Source organism: Hydra viridissima, unplaced genomic scaffold, assembly GCF_058129835.1.
Source record: "Hydra viridissima isolate aposymbiotic clone 2 unplaced genomic scaffold, HvirCarnegie_v1 scaffold_11, whole genome shotgun sequence".
NCBI lineage: Eukaryota > Metazoa > Cnidaria > Hydrozoa > Anthoathecata > Hydridae > Hydra > Hydra viridissima.
The window spans coordinates 13,875,998-13,900,226 of record NW_028324310.1 but is presented as its reverse complement, the minus strand read 5'-3'; the positions used below and the strand labels follow the sequence as shown (position 1 = coordinate 13,900,226).

At 31.2% G+C, this 24,229-nt stretch overlaps 1 protein-coding gene and 1 pseudogene across 1 annotated transcript; one reads left to right on the top strand and one right to left on the bottom strand.

Moving 5' to 3' along the window:
• Positions 1–447: 447 nt before the first annotated feature.
• LOC149882325 (uncharacterized) lies at positions 448–8,387 on the top strand. The gene is made up of 4 exons (XM_090067675.1): positions 448–1,976; positions 5,679–6,344; positions 6,517–6,875; positions 7,558–8,387. Exons 3-4 carry the CDS (start codon positions 6,702–6,704, stop codon positions 7,969–7,971), a joined length of 588 nt encoding a protein of 195 aa, XP_089923801.1. The 5' UTR covers positions 448–1,976; positions 5,679–6,344; positions 6,517–6,701; the 3' UTR covers positions 7,972–8,387.
• Positions 8,388–10,025: 1,638 nt separating this feature from the next.
• On the bottom strand, positions 10,026–15,975 carry LOC149882324 (uncharacterized; annotated as a pseudogene).
• Between the last annotated feature and the right edge of the window lie 8,254 nt (positions 15,976–24,229).

Sequence of the window (24,229 nt, the reverse complement as noted above, 5' to 3'; positions counted from 1 at the left end):
ACAGATGTAAATCTTGACATGGCATGGAGTTGTTGAGCAAGAAAGCAAGGTTTGAACTGCTTAAAGTGGATACCAAGGCTTATTTCAAATAATAATTTCAAATAACAAACGCATCTTCCTTACTACATAAATAACCTTTCTGAACAGTGTTCTTAGCTAATCACTATTGGAAAAAGGTTTTGACGAGTGAATTGACTGTCAGAAAGATTTATGTATTTTTTACATTCTTAGGCTTGTGTAACAATAACTTTTAACAAAATAGATTAAAATTTTTTTTAAGCATTGGGTCATGTAACAACATTTTCACACTGTTTTATTACTGCAACCAAATGTTCATTACAATTCGACCCACCCTTATATTTATATATATATAACAATGACTTACTTGAAGTGTTTTTTTTTTTTTTTTTTTGTAATAAAAGCATATAATAATATCATTCTAACTTTAGAAATAAATAATCGTAAAAGTTGAAATTGAAAGTATGGCTGATTGCAAACCTGTTCTCAATTGTGGCGTAATAGAATCTCTATCTTCAAAATTAAATGAAACAACGTTTTCTCAAACCCCAGCAAAAAGGCTAAAAGATCCCAGATATGATACAACTTCCTACTCACCTTATTGCAGAAAAAAAAGGGCAAATCTTGAAAGCACTAGTTATGATCCGTTTATTGGAAAGCAATCAATGATGGATCCACAAGTAAGTGTTAAAAACCTTTATGAATACATATATACTAAGGGTGTGCGTTTGCTTCGGATGACCACAAATTTAACAAGAATAGCAAAAAAGCAATTACGATAAAATTGTTTGATGTGTGTCCACTCATTTTTGGCCTGTGATCGTGATTGTTCAAATCATACGATTTAAAATTTGTTACGTTTGTTATAGTTTGAGTTTTAGCAAACAAGCGTTTTTAAGGAACTTCAACAAACTTAACAAACTTACTTGATTTTTCCAAAGTTTCAATGAGGTTTATCTAGCAAAAGCGGAATTTTCCGATTTTTAATGAATTTTTTTGCTTTAATTCTTGTGAATCTTTCATTAAGTCTTCTCGTTTCAATAACCACTTTTTCAGAACCATGATTGTTAATAAGTTACGACTAAGACTCCAAGTACTTTTAACTATGTTTGTAGACTTTCTAGAAGTAATTAGTTCTAATTCAGTTCAATTTCTAGTAAAATTGTTACTCCCATTATTTAATTACTGCTGACTTTGTTCTAATAACTAGTAAAAGCTTGTAGTTTATTTGTAAAAGCTAGTTATTAGAATAAAGTATAATAGTTTAAACTGCTATATAGTTAATTTTTTTGATTACTGTTAACAATTTATAGCTGTTTTAAAATTAATTTTTACGATTTTTTCGGGAAAGAGCATTACCTTTTGGATTTTCAACTTTTGAAGAGACAAAGAAATTAAGCTCCTGTCAATGTTTAGTTTTTAAACTTCAGTTGGAAAAACTTTTCTGCTGACTGCTGAACATGTCATGAGCTAGAAATCCGATCTTGTGGAGCTTTTTTATGAAGTTAGAAGACGATCCTAATGTTGCTCAATGCATCATCAACTAAAAACTACTGGAAGTGCAATCATCAACTAAAAACTACTGGAAGCTCAACAACTGGACTTCATCGTCATCTTACAAATGCGCACCCTGAGGACTGGGTTGTCTTCCAAGAAGAATAGCTATCAAAAAAAGAGAAAGTAAGATAAAGGCCAACTTCAGCTTAAAAAAAATAATAATGAAGATAACATATTTGAAGGTGCTTGGGGTGGCCAAACCCCATGTGCTCTTGAAAGATCTACTAAAAAAACGAAAGTTGTCAGGCAAAAAAATCATAAACTGCGTTAAATGGAAGCCATCAAACATGGGCCAGCGATTTGATTTGGAAGTGATGAAATGGTTTGCATGTGATAACATGATATTCACTGCAGCTACCTCGGATGCATTAAAAGATTATATGGCATACTGCGTGCCAAAGGTAATGTATTTGAATTAATTTGATATAAATGCTGTGTTTTGAGGGGAAAAAATGTATTTATAGATTGTAAAAGATTTTAAATATCATCTACTTTACTAATTACCGGTGTAGCAGCTTAAAATAACTCCCTGTAAAAAAATACTCCCGGAGTACTTATTTCCTAGTCAAAAAGTACTCCCCCAGTCATTTTAAGCTAGTAAATAAATACTCCCTTTAGTAAATAAGTACTCCCAATGAGAGTACTTATTACCATTTAAATTAAATTCGAAAAGCAATCTTTTAATGACAATTGATTTTACATTTGTAAATTCTGTTTTGTGGTAAATTGAGCAGTATTATGTTATAGTTAAGTTCTTAAACTTATTAAAAACCAAGTGAACTTAGTAGTATATCAAGTCTGAAAAAGGATTTGAAGACATTGCGATGCATCGCTTGTCGTAAAATTGTTCCTTCAATATCGAAAGTAAATTTTACACCACTTAAAATAAAAAATGGCGAGACATGTTGATTTTGTTGCAATTGAAAAGTACCTTAAAGAAAAAGTTTATCCTCTAGAAATTAAAGCTGATAAAGGAAAGAAATCTAATTTTCGAAAAGCTTGCAAAAATTTTAGCATTTTATCTGGACAATTACTATACCGTAGCAAAAAGTTAGTCGTTGCTTGTAAAGATCAACAGCAAAAGATAATATCTGACATTCATTTTGGTCTTAGTGAAAATTCCAAAGCAAAAGCAATGGCCTCGCACCGTGGAAGAGATGCAACTCATCACAAAATCTTTAGCAGGTTTTACTGGCACAATATTAAATTCGACGTAGAAAAGTTTATTCAAAAGTGTGATCAATGTCAAAAACATGGTAGAATAATAAGTTCTTCAACAGAACTGCATTCCATTCCAATTGTAAGTAAAGCAATGGAACAAGTTGGAATTGATGTTTGTAATTTGCCAGAGGTTGATGGTTTTAAACATTTAGTTGTCTGTATAGACTATTTCACAAAATGGTCAGAAGCTAAACCTCTTAAAAACAAAACTGCTGATTCAATTGCACTCTTTTTATATGAAGTAACCTGTCAACATGGGTGCATTAAAATACAAATTAATGATCAAGGAAGAGAGTTTGTAAATGAAGTCAGCGAAAAATTGCATGCAATGACAGGAACTGAGCAAAGGGTAACTTCTGCTTACCATCCCCAATCTAATGGCTTATGTGAGTGTCAAAATAGAACTATAAAAGAAGCATTAGTTAAAGTTCTTGATGAAAAAGCTGTAGAATGGCCCTACATTATTGAAGGAATTTTATTTGCACATCGTGTTAGCAAGCACACTTCAACAAAATATTCACCATTTTTTCTATTATATAATCGAGAACCCACTTTACCTGTAGATGTTAAATACGGAATGGTTGATATTAAAAAGCATGACATTGAAAGTTTTGACAGAGAAACTTTTGATGCAGTTCTTACTTCTTTTATTTCTTTACGAGAAAAAGTTTACCATACCGCATTCAAAAACATTCAAACTGCTCAAAATAAACAGCAGAAAGATTATAATAAACGCCATCAAGCACCTCATTTGATTGGAATTAATGATAAAGTTCTTTTAAAAAATCAAAAAAGGATAGATAGAAAAGGAGGAAAATTTTCATTTAAATGGCTTGGTCCATATACAGTACATTCAATTTCTAAAAACAACTTGTGCACTTTGGTTAACCAAAAAAATACTACTCTAAAGAAAAAATACAACATTACTTTACTTAAGCCATACATTGATAAAAATAAAAAGTCATTATATAATGATATGTTGAGTTCTTGTGTTGAAACTGAAGAAAAAGTTACAAGTTTATGGTGCATGTTACCTGACGAAGTTGTTGAAATGATATTGATTGGTGCAGTGAAAACATCCATTATTGTTACGGAAACATATCAATCGTTGTATCATACCTGTAAGAGATTTAAAAACATTTTGCAACAAAAAAAAAAGTTTCTTCTTCCGCGTATTTTCCTTAAATTTCAAGATCACGAACTCTCAAGTTTAATGCAACGGAACAATAGAATAAAAGTAAGTATTCAAAAGTTATTAAAAATATTTGGATCTTTTAGTGGAGTTGCAGCTTGCTTGAACAATATTGTCAATAATGAAAAATGGAAATCTGCATGGATTATCATTTGTGCAGAAAAACATTCATGGTTTACAGTTGAACAAACATTTTGGAAATCACATCAAATAATCAATTCAGTTGACTCAAAAAAGGCTTTAAAACCTCAAAAACTATGGTTAAATTTTCCAAATCTTTATCATCTTAAAAATGAAGATAAACAGATTTTGTTGTCTCATAATTCGTGGCTAAATGGCAACATCATGGATGCTGCCCAAATGCTTATTTGTAAACAGCTAGGACCAAATGCAGAATTCCAATCTGTACTAAATTCTCAAAAATGTTCAAATAATCCATACCAGCCAGTCAATATTGAACATATTCAACTTATGCATAATGGTTCATGCCATTGGTTTCTTACATTTTGTTCTAATGGAAGAGTCAATATTTGTGATAGTCTTTATGATTCACTGAATCCTGTTTCTTTGAAATGTGTTCAGTCTATATAAAAACAATGTTAATAGTAATGAAGACTTACTTATAACTTTTCTGCCTGTACAAAAACAAACAGATGATTTTAATTGTGGATTGTTTGCTGTTGCCTTTGCAGCCGAATTATTAGCAGGTAAATCACCTATGGAAACGAACTTTGATGTATTGAAAATGCGGGGACACTTGTTATCATGTTTAAAGTCTCAGCATCTTTTACCTTTTCCTCAAAAGAATTTATTTTGTTTATAAATATTGTATTCAAACACAATAATTACAACTGTAAAACTTTATAAACTGTAAATAATTACTTTTATCTATTAATCATTTTTTTGTACCAAAACCGCAGGCCAAAAATAGTGCTGGGTTCCAGTATTAGAATTTTTTTAGAAAAGAAAAATTAGGAAGAAATTTTTAATAAGGGATTTTCTCATGATAATCCCAAGGAATCATAAGGATTCTAAATACTACAAGATATAACTGTTTAAAATAAAAATAAAAAATTAACCATGGGAAACCCAATAAAATGCCGATTAAAGCCGATTACCAAAAAAAACGGTACAAGTAGAAAGAAAAAATATCCTCTTGATAAAATTTGGAGGTGCCACGGTATTTTTATAATATTTTTGAAAACTTTAAAGGAAGTAAAATAATAAAAGATGCAACCTCTTTTCAATGTAAAAATACTGTAAAAACCATCTGTTTTTTAACCAATGTTGTTACGCTTAAAATTATTTAATCAGTACGCATCAGAGAGATGCGACGCGCCACCTCAAATTCAGTGTTATATTTATATATTTCAAAATTCAACTTTAGGGGAGTACTTATATCCTGGGGGAGTATTTTTATCCCAGGAAATAATTACTCCCGTGAGTAATTATTTCCTAGGATAAAAATACTCCCGGAGTACATATTTCCTAGGAAATAAATACTCCGGGAGTATTTATTGACGGGATTAACTTTAGACTGCTATACCGGTTCAATTTTTTTTTTTTTTTTAAGTTGCTGATGTTTTGCTTTTTCCCGGAAAACTTTATATTTTTTTAATTTAAGTTTAAAAACGATTCAAACGATCATAAATGATACTTAAAAAACCATAACAAACTTTTTATTTTATAGGCGACACTCAAGCATGAAACATCCTTCTCAAGGTTTAAACTACCGTTGCTCTTTGGAAATGTTAAAGAGGCAGTGGGCAAGGTGTTGGACAAGGAGAAGCGATTTCTGCAAAAATGAACACATACGTTTTATATCTTATTAAACTATTTTAAATCATAAATATTTCATTAGCGTTGTTAAATTTAATTTGACTTACTTAATGTTTAACAACATTTGAAAATATTTATGTTAGCTTAACGAACTTTAACATATTTATATTCAAATTCAAGATGTCCGAGGCATTAAACCATTTATGGTTCACTATAACGCCAAGAACATGAAGAATGCTTCGAAAAACACAGGAGTGATTGACGTCCATTGTAGTGTTTTTACCATAGCCTTCAGCTGGCGATCGATGGGGCTATTGATAATGTTCCAGAAATGAAAAAGGCTGTTGTTCATTCAATAAGCTGGCCCAAAAAGTACACAAATCAGCCTTATGCAAAGCAAGAATCAAACGTGAGGTGAACAATCAAAACGAGCATGAAGACAAACCTGATGGCGACACTACGATTGTTTATCGAAAGATTATTCAATCTGTTGTTATGCGATGAAACACTACTTGTATGCTGATTGAATCCGTTTTGAAACTTCGTGACGCAATTTAAAGAATCAGAGAATTTCCAGGTAAAATATATCTTAAAGGTTTTTTAAAAAGGTTAATTAAGTTTTATTAAAGAATAAGGCATTTAATTTAATTTTGATAAACGTAAAAAGCTATTAAATTAGTTTAGTAAACTTTTACGGACTTTTACAAACGTAAGCAAACAAATTTGTTATCAATTATCTTTTTTTTAAGGTGAGAACGGAGGTAAGTTTGCTAAAGAAAGTCCTACAGAGGATAATTTTGATACCTTGGATGAAGTACTACCAACATTAATCTCCTACAAAAGTACATCAGAATTCTTTTCTTCTAATGAAGTCCCTATAATTCAGAGAGTATCTTTTCATCTCATCTTGAATATTACCAAAACTGTAGATGCAATGACTCTTCTTGATGCCGGTCTAGCCAAAAGTTTTCTTCAAAAGCTCATTGACAACTTGAACAAAAGATTTCCAATGTATGAAGTCTTGACTCCATTCTTTGAAAATCTTTTGATAGATTCTAATTTGCTATTGCTTATACTGCTGCTCACATGCTTCATCCTTACTTTAAAGGTAAGTTAAACGAGCCTTTCCAATTCATAATAAACTTTTAAAAATCATTACAAACAGTGTTTTGTTTAATAGCGTTAAAGCTCGTTTACCATTGAAATGGATCAAAAAAAATTTTAACGTCAAAAGTGTCCGTTCGCGATCGTTCGGAATGATTTTGAATGATTTCAGAAAATAAAAAATACGATCGGGATCGTTCGTACTAAAAAACATAGTAAACGCAGACCCTTAATATATACAAATTTTTTCACCCTTACAGAACATAGTTTTTTACCCTGTTAGAGGCATGATTAATATATAGATATAAGTTAAAAGAGTAAAAATAATCATTAGATATTCTGACTATTTGACTTTCCATAATTAAGTTCAGTTCTCAAATCAAGGTTGTATTATCGTTTTGCTTTGTTTCTTATTATCACCTTAGTAGCTCGATCAGTTTTTGTATCAGTACTTTACTCCTTTGTAAAAAAATCTACTTTAATAAAAAATATTTGAGCTACTGAACTCAAATTGATAATCAGCTAAAAAAAAAAAAAATACAAACATTTTGATGGAAATAGAAACCACATTTTTTGGTTTTAAAATTCAATCTAATAAAAATGTAACTTTTTTCTGGTACAAAAGCTGGTCACTGCGAAAAGAGCTTCTTTTAATTTTGTTGATTTTTTGTTCAATTTTTTTTCAGATTGGTCATGTTATGTTCATGAAAAATGATTACACTGAAAATTGTTGGACACAACAAAGAGAACAAAATGTAAATGATACAGAAGCGGCATTTGAACAAGGTAGAAAAAAAGGGAGAGAAGAGGGAAGAAAGGAAGGAAGAATAGAGGGAAGAATAGAGGGAAGAATAGAGGGAAGGCAAATAGGATTAAAAGAAGGAAGAGAAATAGGACTAAAAATTGGAATTTTTAGAGGGTCGCTAGACACCTTTAAGCTTGCAATAAAAATGGGTTTGTCCCATAATGAAAAATGTGAACGCTATAATGGCGCTCTAAACGAAAACCAAATATATGCTCTGGAAGATTACCTCCCTACTCATCCGGAAACAACAATACAAGAGCTAATAGATGTAGTAGGGAGTGTGTTATCAGATTAACAGTATTTAAAAAAACCAGTGGTCATCAAATGGAAAAATCAAAAAGCACTTCGTTCACATTCTTTCTTTCTGTCTGTCTGTCTGTCTGTCTGTCTTTCTTTCTTTCTGTCTTTCTTTCTTTCTGTCTTTCCTTTTTTGTTAACTTCGTTTTTTAGTAAGATTGTTAGGATGCAACTAAAACAGGATAATAAATTGTATTATATTTTCTTTTCCGCACATTTTGGTGCTATTTATTTGAAAAGAGCATGATTAAAAAGTTATTAATGAGTCCTGATTATTTTCTTTTAAAAAAGTTTGGCTTTTAGCTTCGTCACTAAAAAGTTATATTTTTTGAAAAGTTTTGTATTTTTTATCTTATTTAGACATCTCATGATACAATACCACTTTCCAGAATAAAAAAAGCGTTACCTTGTAAACCTCATGTTTTTTTGTTTTAACCTTAGAAGACATTGCGCAGAATTACTATTCGATTAAAAACATTAAACTTATTTTTATGAGTTTTAAATAACAATTTCATGCATAATTAAAATAACCTTGTCTCACCAAAAGCTTTTTACATGTTAGACGCACACAGAGTTCTTTTATAATAAACATCAGAAAACTCGATTTATCTTCAAAGAAACCGAAAAAACAAACGTCGATGCTTACCGAGCGGCTACAACTATCGCGCACCTTTTTAAAAATCTAATTCAAGTTCAAAAGAACTGGGAAGGAGATTTTTTAAGAAAAGTTTATTTTCCAACAAAATTAACATCACAAATGGAAGAACATATTTGTTCCAAAAGCCCTCCTTCAGCGTGAATGACAGCCTCAACTCTTGCCCTAAATCTTGAGCGGGTCTTCTTTAATGTAATCCTCTGACATCTTGCTCCATTCTGACCTCACTGAATGTTTCAACGAGTCCAAATTAGGATGTTGCTGTTTGCAAGTTTCTCAGCTGTTCTGAAAGGCTGAATAATCTAAAGGACTTTAAACTGGACTGCTGGGAGGTCACATTTCCTTGAGCCAGAAGTTGAGGTTGTCACTGAGCCAGTTTTGAGTTCGTTTTGAGGTATGACAAGGTGCATGATCTTGGACAAAAAACATGTCTGATGTGTTTTGATAGTTGCTTTGGACCAATGGAAGTACAAACTGTTGTAACATGTCAAGGTATCCATCAGCGTTAAGCTTAAATCCAGAGTCAAAGAACACAGGAGGCATCTTTTTGCCATCTGATGCTACCAGCCCAAAAACCATCAGCTGACTTGGATATTTTGAATGCCCAACACTCCTGATATGTTCTGAGACATCCCTAGCTGGTTTGGTTGAGATGTAGCGGTCATTTCTTCGATTAAAATTCTTGTCAACTGTGAAGTGTTCCCAGTTAACAATAGTGCATGGGTCATATATCGGACCCATGTGGGCTGTTTTATGGGCCCTATGTAGGAATCCTATATTAGACCCATAAAAATTTGTCCGCGGTTTATTAACGGGTCTTATATGGGCTAGTACATATAGGTAGCCCATATTGGACCCAACAAACTCCTATTTTCTTTTAGTTACTTTGACCCAAACATAATTTTTTATGATTAGCCCATATTGGACCCAATAAACTCCCATTTTCTTTTATTAACTTTGGCCTATATGGAACATTCGATGGTTGGCCCATATTGAATCCAATAAACTCCTTTTTTTTTGGGACCTATATGAAACTTTAGTTTGTCAATCCATATCGATACCAATATATATTGGTACCAATAAACTACTATGTTAAACATTTAACTTGATCTATAGGTCAAGTTTAATATTTAACATTTAATATATATACATACATACATACATATATATATATATATATATATATATATATATATATATATATATATATATATATATATATATATATATATATATATATATATATATATATATGTATATATTTATATATATATATATATATGTATTTATATATGTGTATATATATATTAGATAAAAGCAATAAACAATATGCTGAGTATAATATATATTTCCTATCAATGTAAATGTTATATTATACAAAAAAAGGTATAAATAAATTAGAGCTTGTTAGACTGTTTTCTTGCTTCGCCACGCTTAGCTCTATTACCGTCTCGATCGCGAGCACCAATAAGCCATTTTGCAAGGCATATTTTGAAATCTTTCATCGTACAAGTCGACGTCAGGTTGTTAAGCTTTAAGGCTCCTATAAAAAATAATACATTTCCAACAGTTAAAAAATCTTAAATACACAATATTCTTATCGTCTTTGAAAATCTGAACCATAAGGGCTTTACTAAACATAACAATAGAGTGCACAATTTTTAAAACTAACCAAACAAAATTTACATATGTTTAATTGTATTTAATATCTGGCAAAATAGCAGAGAAATATTACCAATATTTATTTAAAAATATCAATATCACTATAAATCACTTGAAATAACTCAGTACCCTTTAACACTTTTTTTGACTGCCCTCGCTGACCATTAAATTGCAGAGCTAAGTTATTGTTAAACAACTGCTGCATCATACGGCGAACTGCTTCGTCGACTTTTCTCCCTCCGGTACCGGCTAGAAAGTTAACCTGCAAAACATTTAATCAAACACATTAAGATAATCTAAAAAAGGTTATTTTAAACAATCTAAAAATTAAAAATTTATTACATAATAGCAAAAATGCATATACAGTTTGTATGAATGATACAGGATATTTACTAAACACCAGAATACTGATATTGCAATCTTAAAATAAGATAAACTAAAAATATTATGCTAAAGTTAACAAAGCTTAAAGTTCATTATAAAATAGGAAAGAAATATAGATAAGTAGTTGCTTCTACTCAATTTTATTGCTTTTCTATTTTATATTGAACTGTACATTAAACTAATATCTAGGTCATAACTATTATCTTACAATCATGTTTGCAATATTGTTATCTTCATTTCATGTTATCTTCATTGTTAGCTTCATTTCAATTGCATCAAAAGCTTCCATGGTGTCCATCGGAAATATTATCCCGTCTGGTAAACATGAAGCCTGCACCATTTTATTCCCTTTACTTAGCATAGCATTTAGCATGTCGGTGTGGATAGTCTGAGTTTGCTGAATATCCACACACACTTTCAGCAACTGTACCACCAATCCATGCTTTGTTTGATCTTGGTAAAGTGTAAATAATTACTTACATTATCACATAATATAGTCACTTAATCTGAAAAAAACCAAATAATCAACAATCAATAATCACTTACTAGATGTATTACTGCAAGATAATGCACTCCCAATGTTTTGTACTGTTACAACATCTAAAATAGTGTTAACTGTACTATAATGCCATAAATCATAAATAATAAAAATCAAATTACTAACAACTGATTCAGCTTGAGATCAAATACATTAAAAAATATGCAAGGTAGGCATCCTTATGAGTTTTTTAAATTATGTAACTCACCAATATTTGAAACTGGTGATGTCGTTGTTACCGTCTTTGACATGCAACCTGTTGTCGTGTTAGATAAACGAGTACACTGGGTTGGTGTCATCAATGCTGCTATGTCAAGAGATGAAAATGGTGTTTCATAAGATAATGGCATAATCGGTAAAGTTGTTATCAATGTTGGTGAACATGACGCCGTAACAGAAAATGGCATAGAAAATAAAGGGGGAAGAATTTGAGTTGTGGCACTAGAAAATAAAGGGGGAAGAAGTTGAGTTTTACCAGCTAATTTTTTTTTTCTCAAGAGGGAAATAATCAATGTCATTTTCAAATTCCATTTCAGATTCAAAATCTGATGAAATTTTTTTTAGTTGTAATCCTGAACAATAAATGTAATTATCACCAAATGTTTTCTAAAATAGTTTAAAAACATTTGAAACTATTCAATTAAAAATTATTACTTACATGGAGTAGGTGGAATTAATACTTACATGGAGTATTAGTTCCACCCACTCCATGTAAGTATTAACTTTAAATTAGTTAAAAGTTAATACTTACACGGACTGGGTGGAACTAATAAATAGAAATAAATGTGATATTAAAAGAACTGAAATAAAGTTAAATTTAAAAAAGCACAGTAAAAACAAAAAAAAAAACAAAAAAAAAAAAAAATGAACGAAAATACCCGATAGCGCGAAAATTTCGGTTTGAGGATCGGGTTTATTACCTTATTTCGGATAATTTTATTATCCGAATTATCGGGTAGTTTTATTCCCCGATATACCGGATTATCGGGTAATTTTATTACCCGATTTTCGGGTACTTCTAGGGGTAATTTTATTACCCAATTTTCGGGTAAAGAAATCGGGTAATAAAATTGCCCGTTAATCGGGTACTTCTACGGGTAATATTTGAGTAGTTTAAATTGGGTAATACCCGACCCGAAGGCTTGGATATCGGGTAACTAAAGTTATTAAAATTACCCGTCTACGAGTACCCGCTGGTATTCCTGTCGGGTTTTCGCTCCCTAAGATAATCCCACGTTAAAACCACACAGGTCCAGTAAAGTTGAATGATCTTGCTTTTTAACATTTTTTTTGTTGCGTTTGCCCAGATTGGTCTCATAAATAAACCAACTATCAAACACACTTATGACCGATATAAGTCAGCCTATAATAGGCCCTATATGGACTTGCCTACTTTTAAATTTGTATATGGGAAGCCCATATTAAAAACAGACCGGTCCCGCAAAGTTGTGGTAACTATTTGTTAATTGTGTTTGCCCATATTGGTCCAGCAAAAAAGCCAAACATCAGACACACTTAGGACCGAAAGGAGGTTGCCTACACTTGGCTCTAGGTGGGCTTGCTTACGGGGTTTCTAACATTGCTACTATAACTTCTTTTTTTTCCTCGGAAAATCATTTTTGTATGTTAATCTAGGACCAATTATTTCGTTTATCAGTGAAACTTAGATTGAGTTACAAAATTCAAACGAAAAATTACATCAACGGACGACTTTTTTCAAAAGACAACACAGGAGCTTTTAAAAAAGCCAGAAATATTTAAGAGCCTCGTATCATACCAGGCGGTTTGAAGTTCCTGACACAACTCTTCAGCATTTCTGAGCCTACCATGCAAACGTACTCTATCATCAACTTCTTTCCATATGTTCTCAATAGGAGTTTGTTCAGGAGATGGGGCAAGCGATTGGGTTGCAGTGTTTTTACCTGCGTCAAACCATGATTGAAAGAGTTTGGTGTGTTTGGAATCATTAGTCTGTTGGAACGTTCACCAAAGAGGCATTATTTCATCCACAAAAGGAAACATTTGGTTCTCCAGAATCGAAATATTTATAATTTTTCAAGCCTTTGCTATCCACTTGTTTCACGATTCAAATAGTGTACACGCGTTTTAATCGTTTGCCAGCTAGTCTTCTCACATTTTGTCTACCGTCTAACACTTTCTGGTCTCTAGGTTTCCAACTTAAGACGGTTATTGAATTTTCACAAACAAACTTTCTTTGATAGTTGAAAAGTTTCCTTATGATAATAAATTCCCAAAAAACCAACATTAATAAATCACTATGAGATCTTGAAGCTGAACGAATAGTTTGATATTTAATGCTTCAGTTGTACTTGAACAACAAAAAGTACACAGCTGAGGTAAAAACTATTTGAATAATGTTAACGCAAATCAGATGGTGAGAATCTCGTTTACATTGAATTTGATGTTAAAAATGTTTGTTCATGTTTGGACACACAACAAAAATCCGTCTTTTGATGGTTAACATTGGCCATCAAAAGATAAATGTATGGTGATGCTTAACTGCGCATGTTATGGATGAAAACCAGTTCCATGAGATCCTTGTTCATCATGCAATGCCCAATTGCCGTGACCTATTTCCAGATTGCAGCCACCTATTTCAACGAGGTAATAATCCCAAGCACACTTCGAAACGTAAGAAAGCGTTTATTTAAAAATTCAACCTTGCCTTGGAGTGGAGTCCGAATCAGTCACCTGACCTAAGTCCAATCGAAAACCTATGCTCAATACTCAATGCTAAAATAAAAAAGTGTGTGATGATGAAACTTGTCATTTCGACTGCATATAGGACGCATGGAAAAGCTTAGAACCGTTTTTGTTAAAAACAAATTTTTTCTAATTTAGAAAAAATTGTTTTAAAAAAAATCATCCAACTATTTATAACAACCCTTGTACTTTTGTTTAAACCTCTTTGAAAAGGACTTATATATGCATCATGTATTGTAAAAGAACTAGCATTATTTAAAAGAAGCAAAAAATAGTCGTAAAAACAAGAATAACTATTCTGAATAAGATGGATGAAGCATAATTTTTATCTTGAAAGCCACTTGTTAATGAGGTATCTAGTTGAACACGCATAGAAAAGCTTAGGAATATTGTAATTAACAACACTTATTGACAGCTTGCCTCAGAGAGTTGAAGCAGTCCTCCGTTCAAAAGGTGCTTTGATCAAATACTAATTTAAGAGGTTTTGTTCTAAAGAACATGACTTGATCAAGATGAAAATACAAATTAACAACTCTGCCAAAAACAATTTTGTTCTATACATACTTGTTAACACATGTGAATTGATAAAGCAACATTACATTACACTAGTGGCCATAGGAATGGACACCCCATTATAATATATGAAAACTTCAATTTGGTGTTTTTTATAAGAAAATAACCATATTTGTGCGGTTTTCTAAATTGATTATTATTTTTTGATGTGTTTAAATTAAAAAAACACTAAAATTTTGATTAGAATTCACAATTTTAATATAAAAATATAACAATTTAATGACAAAGTGGCAAATTATGGTAAATTTACATTTTACAGCTTACAAAACATGTTATTAAAAAAATGGCTTATAAAAAAAAAAACTGAATATTTTGTTGGATATCAATTACTTTTTATTACTGCAGCAATCCTACGAGGCATTGTTTTAAATGCTTTAACATTGAGTTTCTTCGGAAAAGAACTTGACGCTTTTTTTTTTATATATACATATTTTATCAAGGAATAAAAAGCTTAGGAAAATTTTTTTCCGGAACGCCCGTTTAACCAAGAGATGTTTTCCAAATGATCTTAGAAACAATTGCAATTTAAACACTCTGTAGAATGCAAATACACTTTTGAAGTGATTCTAAGCTTTCGTATTGGCGTAGACGGACTTTAACAGATTCCAGGTTTTCTTCAGCTTTGAAAATTTTTGTTTAAGTTGTTTTTTTTTAGAACTTGGTAGTGAAGCAGTAATCGATTGGTAGTAAAAGCGGTAATTATCGGTAAATCCTGCTGTTTGCGATAAAAATTATTAAAAACAGTAATCATGCACGGCGATTTTTTTGCCTTAAAAAATCCCAAAGCTTTTTTTAAAGAAATACAAAATTATTGAAAGAAAAACTCAGTAATTGGATGTTCAACTTGCAGTCGAGTGTTCATTTCAAGAAAGTAAAAACTTCTATGTTTATCAACAAGAAATTCAACAGTTCCAGCAGAATTACAACCAACTGCTTTTGCGAGCATAAAAGCTTGAGTTCCCATACCATTTTGTGTCTCTGGATATAAGAAAGAGCTAGAAAAAAAAAGCTGATCTATTAATGGTAATGCTATACACAAGAGATTCAGGAACATTACAAAATAGACAGAATTTCAGCTGAAAATCTCAAACACTGATACATTGGGGTTTTAATTTTGAGCAGTGGATAAAGAATGCAAAATTAGATAATATTTAACACACACAAAAGATCATATATTTTATATGATTACAAACAATTATAGCTACTTATATATCTATTCAAACTATTATTCAGGATACTGGCGATGTAAAAATGCTGTGCAGATTTTTCCCCTCTCTAAATCTAGAAAACAAATTATAATTTGAAAACTATAAGTGTCATCATATTAAAAAATTAAATCAACAATGATGAATCAAATGAAAAATCATAACTTTGACTTTTATTAGTTAAAAGAAACAATAGAAGTTTAATATGAGAAAGATTAACATGAATAAAATATGAATATACCTTGAGGTTGAATTTTTCATTGACAGTTTGAAGACTGTGTGCGGTAGTTGAATTAAAAGTTTGTTCGAATAAACAAAACTCTCCATATATATAGCTGAAATTCTGTGAAATTCTAACACTGTAAAATAAACAAACTTATCTTAAAGTGTTAATTTTTTAAGGAGCACCTTAGGAAGTGTAAAATACTGTCCATTTTCCCATTAAGTTTGGTTTTAAATTTGTAAAACTAATAATATTTTCCCACACACAATCACAAAATTCAATATGAAAAAAAAAGAAGAGGAACCTTTTCCTACTTTTTGTATATTTAATAATGAATTAAATGAGCCTTTTAAACAAAACCTTGACACATAAAAACTATTTGAAATTCTAGTCAATTAAAAAGCAAATTAGAAACAAATTTTCAAAAACAACACTACAACGACAATTTTTAAAAACGACACTACAAAAACAATTATTACTAAGCACTACAAATAACGACAAATAAGTAGAAAAATTTTAAGATAATGGTATAATCATCCGTATATAAGACAGAAGTGTTAAAAGAGACAGTAATAAGTTAATTATTGTAAAGGTGCATGTTGAAAGTGGTATTTATTATTTAATTATTGTAAGTGGGTGTTATTCAATGTGGCACTTGTAACCTAATTATTGCTTTCATTGATAACGGATAGTTTATCGGTGCGTGCTTTCCACAGACCTCTTTTATTATATATTCTGTTGGTGGAGCAGCATACACACTTGTATTTTGTAATAGTTTAAATAAATGGTATTTAAAGGAGGATAGCGTTACGAAGGAAGCGTTACGAGGAGAGCGTTACGTGGAGAGCGTTACGAGGAGAGCGTTACGAGGAGAGCGTTACGAGGAGAGCGTTACGAGGAGAGCGTTACGAGGAGAGCGTTACGAGGAGAGCGTTACGAGGAGAGCGTTACGAGTAAGTTATGGAAGTTTGTTGAGCGAAATAACAGAGGAATTAGAGAGTGAGGAGTTTAACTATGCCAAATTAATAGGTTTAAAAAATAGTTTAAGCGAGAGTTACGAGAGATTAAACAATATTGATGAGGAAATATTAATTAGTTTAGATCAAGAGGAAATTGACGTTTGTGAGAGTGCAAGAGTAGTTGAGTGTTGTCATGAGTTGATGGCTGGAGTGACACTAAAATTAAAAAGTAAAGCCAGGTTTTATTGGGAATCTCGTAGATTGGCAGGGTTTCTGGGATCAATTTAATTTATCAGTTCATAGGCATGAAGGTTTAAGTGATATAGATTGATTTAACTAAATAATTGTCTGGCCAAGCGTTGGCTGCTATTTCAGGATTTTCACTTAGTTCAGAAAATTATAAAAGAGGTAATTGAAATCTTTACTAACAGATACGGGAATACACAAGTTTTAGTTTCAGCACATATGGATTCTTTGTTAAAAATAAAGAAATTTAAAGATTTCAATGATCTAGAAGAACTAAGAAAACTTTATAATGATATAGAGAGTTGTATGCGTAATCTTAGATCTCTAAAAATAAAAACAACAACTTGCGGCTGTTTGTTAGTTCCTATCCTTAAGGAGAAACTGCCAGATGAACTTTTAATTTTAATTTTTAGGAAATTTGCCGGAGAGTTGTGGACTTTAGATAGACTTTTAAAAAATTACAATGCAGAATTACAAGCTGAGGAGTGTTGTGCCAAATATGTTTTAAAATCAAGTTATGATAAAAATGAATATAAAAACTTGAAATACGATTCTTTAAACAAAAATGCACAGCAAAACTATTCTCATAACTGTAGAAACAAAAACAACTTGACAACATCAGGTTTTCATACGCAAAATAAGAGAGCACCTGAGCAAAGAGTTTTACAATGTGTTTATTGTTCAGAAAACCATAAGCCTTCTCATTGTTTAAAAGTTACGAATTTAGACTCGAGAATTGAAATTCTAAGAAAGCAAAAGAGATGTTTCATCTGTTTAAAATTAGGTCATATATCAAAGTTTTGTTATTCTAACTATTCGCGCTTTCAATGCAATGGGAAACACCACATTTCTATTTGCAATGAGAAGCAAACCCAAACTAGTGCAACTCTCGTAGGTGTGTCTGATAGCATTTTGCTACAGACAGCAAAGGCTAAGTTTTTTAATTCAGAGAGTGAGTGTGGAGTATTCAGAATGTTATTAATAGCGGTAGTCAGAGGTCTTATGTTACCAAAGATGTATGCGAAAGATTGAAACTAAACAAAATAAGGCAAGAAGCTATAATAATCAAAACGTTCGGTCAATTTGATAATTCCAGGCTTAAAAAGCTCGATGCTGTTCAACTTAAGGTACAACATAGAAATGCTAATTTGTATGTATGTATTTGTATGTATGTCGAGGCTCTGTGTGTGTCAGTTATTTGTAGCCCTTTGCAGAGGCAAGAGATATCTCGAGCGTGCAAAAATTGCCCACATATTTCAAAGTTAACTCTAGCTGATTATGATGATGGTTCCAAAGATTTTCCTATTGACTTATTGGTAGAGTGTGATTTGTACCATAAATTTATGACAGGTAAAGTTATTAGAGGGATTGAAGGCTGTCCTGTAGCTTCTTCCTCTGTTCTTGGATGGGTATCAAATGGTCAAATGCCTTCTGTAAGAAGTGTTAATGAGAAAGTTATCATGAATTTACGCGTTGATGCTAATTTAATAGGGAGTGTGGAAGATGTGCGCAGTGAGATTGATGAACTAAGAAGTGATTTACAAAAATTTTGGAGTGTGGAGAAAATGGAATCGTTTTTTTTACGGTTTATAACATCTGATGATCGCTATTGCGTGAAACTTTTAGTAATGTAATATAAACCAAGCTAATTATTTAGTTTATATGATAAAAATAATAATATATTAGCTCTACTTATTCTACGCTGTATTGAGCACTCTTACTGGAAATATTAACATAATTACTATAATACCATATATATATATATATATATATATATATATATATATATATATATATATATATATATATATATATATATATATATATATATATATATATATATATATATAACGAATGATGACAACTTTGTTGGTACTTAAAGTTTCATACCGGCTGCCAAAATAAATAAATGAAAAATAACGTTACAAGGAAAACATTAAAGAAAAAGAAAAAGCCATTAAAATGCCGTTAAAACAAAATTGTTTTTATTAATCGCTTCACATTTGTCTTCATTGTCAAATGACTCAAAAATGTATTTATTGATGCCATCACTTGCTCACCAGTTCTTATTTTTTGTTTAACAAATTTGCGTCCCTATAGATGGCATTTTCAGTTTTTTAATTTAAGCATTAGACGCATCTTCTTGTGGTTGGTTGGTAAGGTTCGCAATTATCATGATACTCCATTTAATTAATAGTTTTCCGCTTTTTTCTTTTATGCGCCACACTTCCTTAGATAGTTCAATGTCATTTTTGAACCTTGCGTCACATGCCACTAATGATGAACTTTGCTACCGTACAATAAGTACCCCAGAAGATTCTACATGAAAAAAATAACCCAAATAAAATTTAATTGATAAAAAACAATTTTATTTATCTAAGATCTATGAGACGCCTGTTGTTATTGAGCTAAAAGAATATATACCAACTTTATCAAGCAGGAGCAAGAGGCTCATTGTAATAACGTCAAAGCTGTATGAGGCTGCGATAAAGAAAGTAGGAGTTTTAAAACTTTCAGAAGCGACTTGCTCTGATATTATTATACTTCATGTATATTGTTCTATTTGTACTCAGAAAAAAAGCGATAATTAAGAGAAGGTAACGAAGAATCCACATTTTTCTTTCTTAAAAACAAAGACAAGTTACGAAAGTATAAGAGAAAGTTGCAAAATCCAAATGTCTTTCAGCAATTATTTGTCTCTAGTCATCTTTGAGGTTTTAATCATGAGGTTTAAATGAAAGCACTACAAATATAGAGAAAGTTTTTTTCCTTCTCTTTCTCTTTCTTTTTTCCTTTTCTTTTTTTCAATTTCTTCCTCAAATTCCATTTTAATCTTTATTTACTCATTACATGAAAACTACACTTTTGTACAAAATTCAAGGAGGTTGATTAACACTGACAAACCTTGTTTCTCATAGGACAATCAAAAACAAATATCAAGCTCTCTTCAAAGAGCAATATGGGAATGAGATCAGATGGTGTCATTGTAGAAGTAAAAAATGATAATATTAAATACTGATTAATCTCTTTTTCTTCAAACAACTGATGACTTTACATATATAGACATAAGTTATTGGTTTTTAGAAAATACAAAATCTTTTGAAAGTTGACGAAGGCTTATGTATCCAATGTTTTGCTAAGCACATGGCGAATCAGGGCAATAAACCTTACTCTCGCCCAGTTTAAAAGACAAACTTTCAATGTATCTTGTTTTAGAATAAAAAATTACTATTCTTTTGTTTATCTATAAACCTTTCATTCTTAAGCTCATGAAAGTTATTATCTCCTGCGTTTGTTTGAGTCAAAGGTTAGGATGAAGTCTATATTTAGGGTAGTGAACAGTTAAAAAATAAAAAAACTCTTAATCAAATACTAAATGAGACCTGAAAGAAATCTGTCATTCTCAAAAAGATACTTGTTAGTAGAATATTTAACTTTATAACAGTAACTTTTTTAAATAAGCTGAGAGTTTGGCTAATGTTGATGTTAAACTATTAAGAAAATGAAAATGAGAACTATAAGGAGATTGACATAATTTTTTTTTTTTTTTTTTTGGCCTCGCACTATAACGTAACCACAATATACAACTTATAAAGTGATATTCCTATAAACGTACAGGTAATTTGTTGAATTATCAATAGTATTAGCAATAATATTAGCGCAAATATTACAATAGGCAAAGCTAAATATATAAAGTGACATTCTAGATCCGAAAATTATTGAATTCGACAAGTCTGAATTGTTAAAAGATGTGCATGAGATTGAACAAGGCTCAGAAATAATAACTCTATTTTTGTTACTTTCACCATTTGTTTTATTATTTACAATATAAAAAACTAAAATATAGAGATTACAACTATTTCATACAACTTGTAATTGAATTTAACCAATGTATACTTCTGTGTATATATAAAAACTAATTGCTTTCATAAAAAATAACAGCATTGAAATAACACAAAATTTGATGCTAGATAAAACTCTTCCAGTAAAATTGAGCTTTAGAGAGAAAAAATTATTCTAATACACATTAAAATTATTTTGTGGAAAAAAAGACAAAATACAAGGAGCAGACTATCGACTGAAAACTAAAAAGAAGATAAAACCATTTTTGCATACTATTATTGAATTGCTAAAAAATTAAAGTATACAAGAATTCGCTATTTTTAATAAAGCCAGAGAAAATAGAGGTAGTACCATAGATGGAGGACACTTTTGCCATCACATTTAAAATGCTATTTGGTGATGATTCAAACAAAAATGCATTAGCTAGCTTGTTGAACAGCCTACTAGGGTTTACAATTATTGAAGTAGTGATAAATGCAAACAAATTACCTGTTTCAGTGAGAAAGGCAAGAGCGGTATGAGGAGTACTGTCGATATTTTCTACCACGTAAGCAAGAATATATGGCAAAAATAATTATCGGCCAAGTTAAGGTAGATGAAGGAAAACTATACCAACAAAAAGTGCTTCAAACCTATATGATGATAAGCTAAGCAACTATATTTTCAGGCGACACGGCATTGAAGAATCGGAAACTGTTTGAATTGGACGTAAAAACAATGGTTATTCAGACTAATAAAGTTATTCCAGAACATTTTATTCCTTTAAAGGGCAATCCTAGTTCATTTTTTTATAACTATCACACCAGGAAAGTGATAATTGTAAAAGAATGAATGGAAATAGTCCTGTAAAAGACCAATCAAGTTGTTATTTTCATATATGTAATTGAATATACATTAAAAAGAATTTGATGTGGGGAGAAATCAAACCTGGCGGTTACTCAGGAGCATTATGAATTCTAAACGCTATCAGTCCCGCGAGGTATAAACACGTCACACGCGTTTAAACGAAAATAACACGAAAGAAATACGAAATTTTCTCACACTTTCGCCCTAAAATCACAAAAGTGAATTAAGTAAATTTTAAAAGTTCCCGCTCTTAGCGCACCAAAAACTGTTAATAATGCCAAAGCGAACAATTCAAACAAGCTTTTTTGCTAACCCTACCCTCGATCTGGCGTTTAAAGTGTTATTTGGGAATGACTTAAACAAAGATCTATTAATTAGTCTGTTAAACAGCCTGCTAGAGTTTACTGGTGATAGCGAAATTATAGAAGTGGAGATAAATTCAAATGAATTACCTGTTTCAAGCCTTTCCAGTGAAAAAGAGAAAACCGGTATAAGGAGTGCTCTCGACATTCTCTATACTAACAAGGGTAAGCAAAAAATAGCTATAAAAATGCAGGGACAGAAAAAAAAAATTTCCTGACACGTAAACAAGAATATATGACAAAAATGATTGCTGGTTGAGTTATGTAAGGTGAAAGAAAACTATATCACCAAGAAGTACTTGAAAGCATTATGATAAGCAAAGAAAATATTTTCAGGGAATACAGCATTGAGGAATCAGAAAGTGTTTTAAATAGACGTAAAACCAGTGGTTATTCAGCCTAATAATCTCACTAAGGGAAAAAAGATGTTCTGGAAATTTTTTGAATTGTCTAAATTTAAGCAAAAGGAATGAATAAAAATAGTCCTGTAAAAGAGCAATGGTTGGAATTCTTAAAAGATTGTTCAACAAAACAAAAAGTACCAGGTAGAAATGATATGATTAAAAAGGGTATGAAATTATTAAAGTAGCAACATGTGATATTGATACCAAGGTTTTATATTGGAATTAAAAAATGCACGAGCAGGAAAAATTAGAAACTATAGATAAGGCTTTTGAAGATGGAAGAAAAGAAGGAAGAAAAGAAGGAAGAATAGAAGGAAGACTAGAAGGAAGACTAGAAGGAATAAAACAATGAACAAAACAAGGAATAAAAGAAGGAAGAGAACTGGGGCTAAAGATTAGAAAATTTAGAGGGAAACTTTGGTCACTTAATACCCATCAAAGAACAGAGGAAGAAGCTACAGGACAGCCTTGAATCCCTCTAATAACTTTACCTGTCTTAAATTTATGGTACAAATCACACTCTACCAATAAGTCAATAGGAAAATCCTTAAAAATCACTAAAGTAAATTAAGGAATTTTTAAACGTTCCTCTTAGCGCTGAAACTAGTCTTCAAAATGCCTAAGAGAAAAGCTGATAAAACAGAGTTTTTTGCAAAGATCTATTAATAAGCCTGTTAAACAGCTTGCTAGGGTTTACTGGTGATAGCAAAATTATAGAAGTGGAGATAAATTTAAATGAATTACCTGTTTCAGGCTTTTCCAGTGAAAAAGGCAAGATCTGTATAAAGAGTGCTATCGACATTCTCTATACTAACAAGGGTAAGCAAAAAATAGCTATAAAAATGCAGGGACAGAAAAAAAAAATTTCCTGGCACGTAAACAAGAATATATGACAAATATGATTGCCGGTTAAGTTATGGAAGGTGAAAGAAAACTATAGCACCAAGAAGTACTTGAAAGCATTATGATAAGCAAAGAAAATGTTTTCAGGGGATACAGCATAATAGTTTCTAATGCTTCCTGCTTCTGGAATCTTCAGCAGTAGAGTTGATGGATATAATACAGAATGTTTTAACGGAATAATGGTAACCTCTTTAATCCTCTGGTTAGTATGCACACTTAACTGTTTTTTGAGCTTAGAAGGAAGAGAAGAAGAAAGAGAAGAAGGAAGAGAAGAAGGACTACAAGAAGGAAGACAACAAGGAATGGAAATCGGATCATTTAAAGTAAAACTTGCAATCTTTAAGGCTATGTTAAAAAGAGGTATGTCCCATGAAGAGAAACTATTAATCTTTAGTGACATTCTTAATGAAAAGCAAACTAGTGTTTTAGAAAATTGCATCGCCACTCATCTGGAAGCTACAGTAGAAAAGGTGATGGATGTAGTAGCAAATGTATCATTGGAAGGATAGTAACCTCTATAATCCTCTAGTTGGTATGTATATCGGAGTATTCTTTCAGCTTATATATATAAAAATTATTATTATACACAAGTATTAAATTGAACTTAGATCAGGTGATTGACTCAGCTACCACTTCCAGGCAAGAATGTTTTTTTTTTAAATAAAAAATACCTTACATTTTGCAGTGTGCTTAGTGTTATTATCTAGTTGAAATAGGTAGCTGCCATCT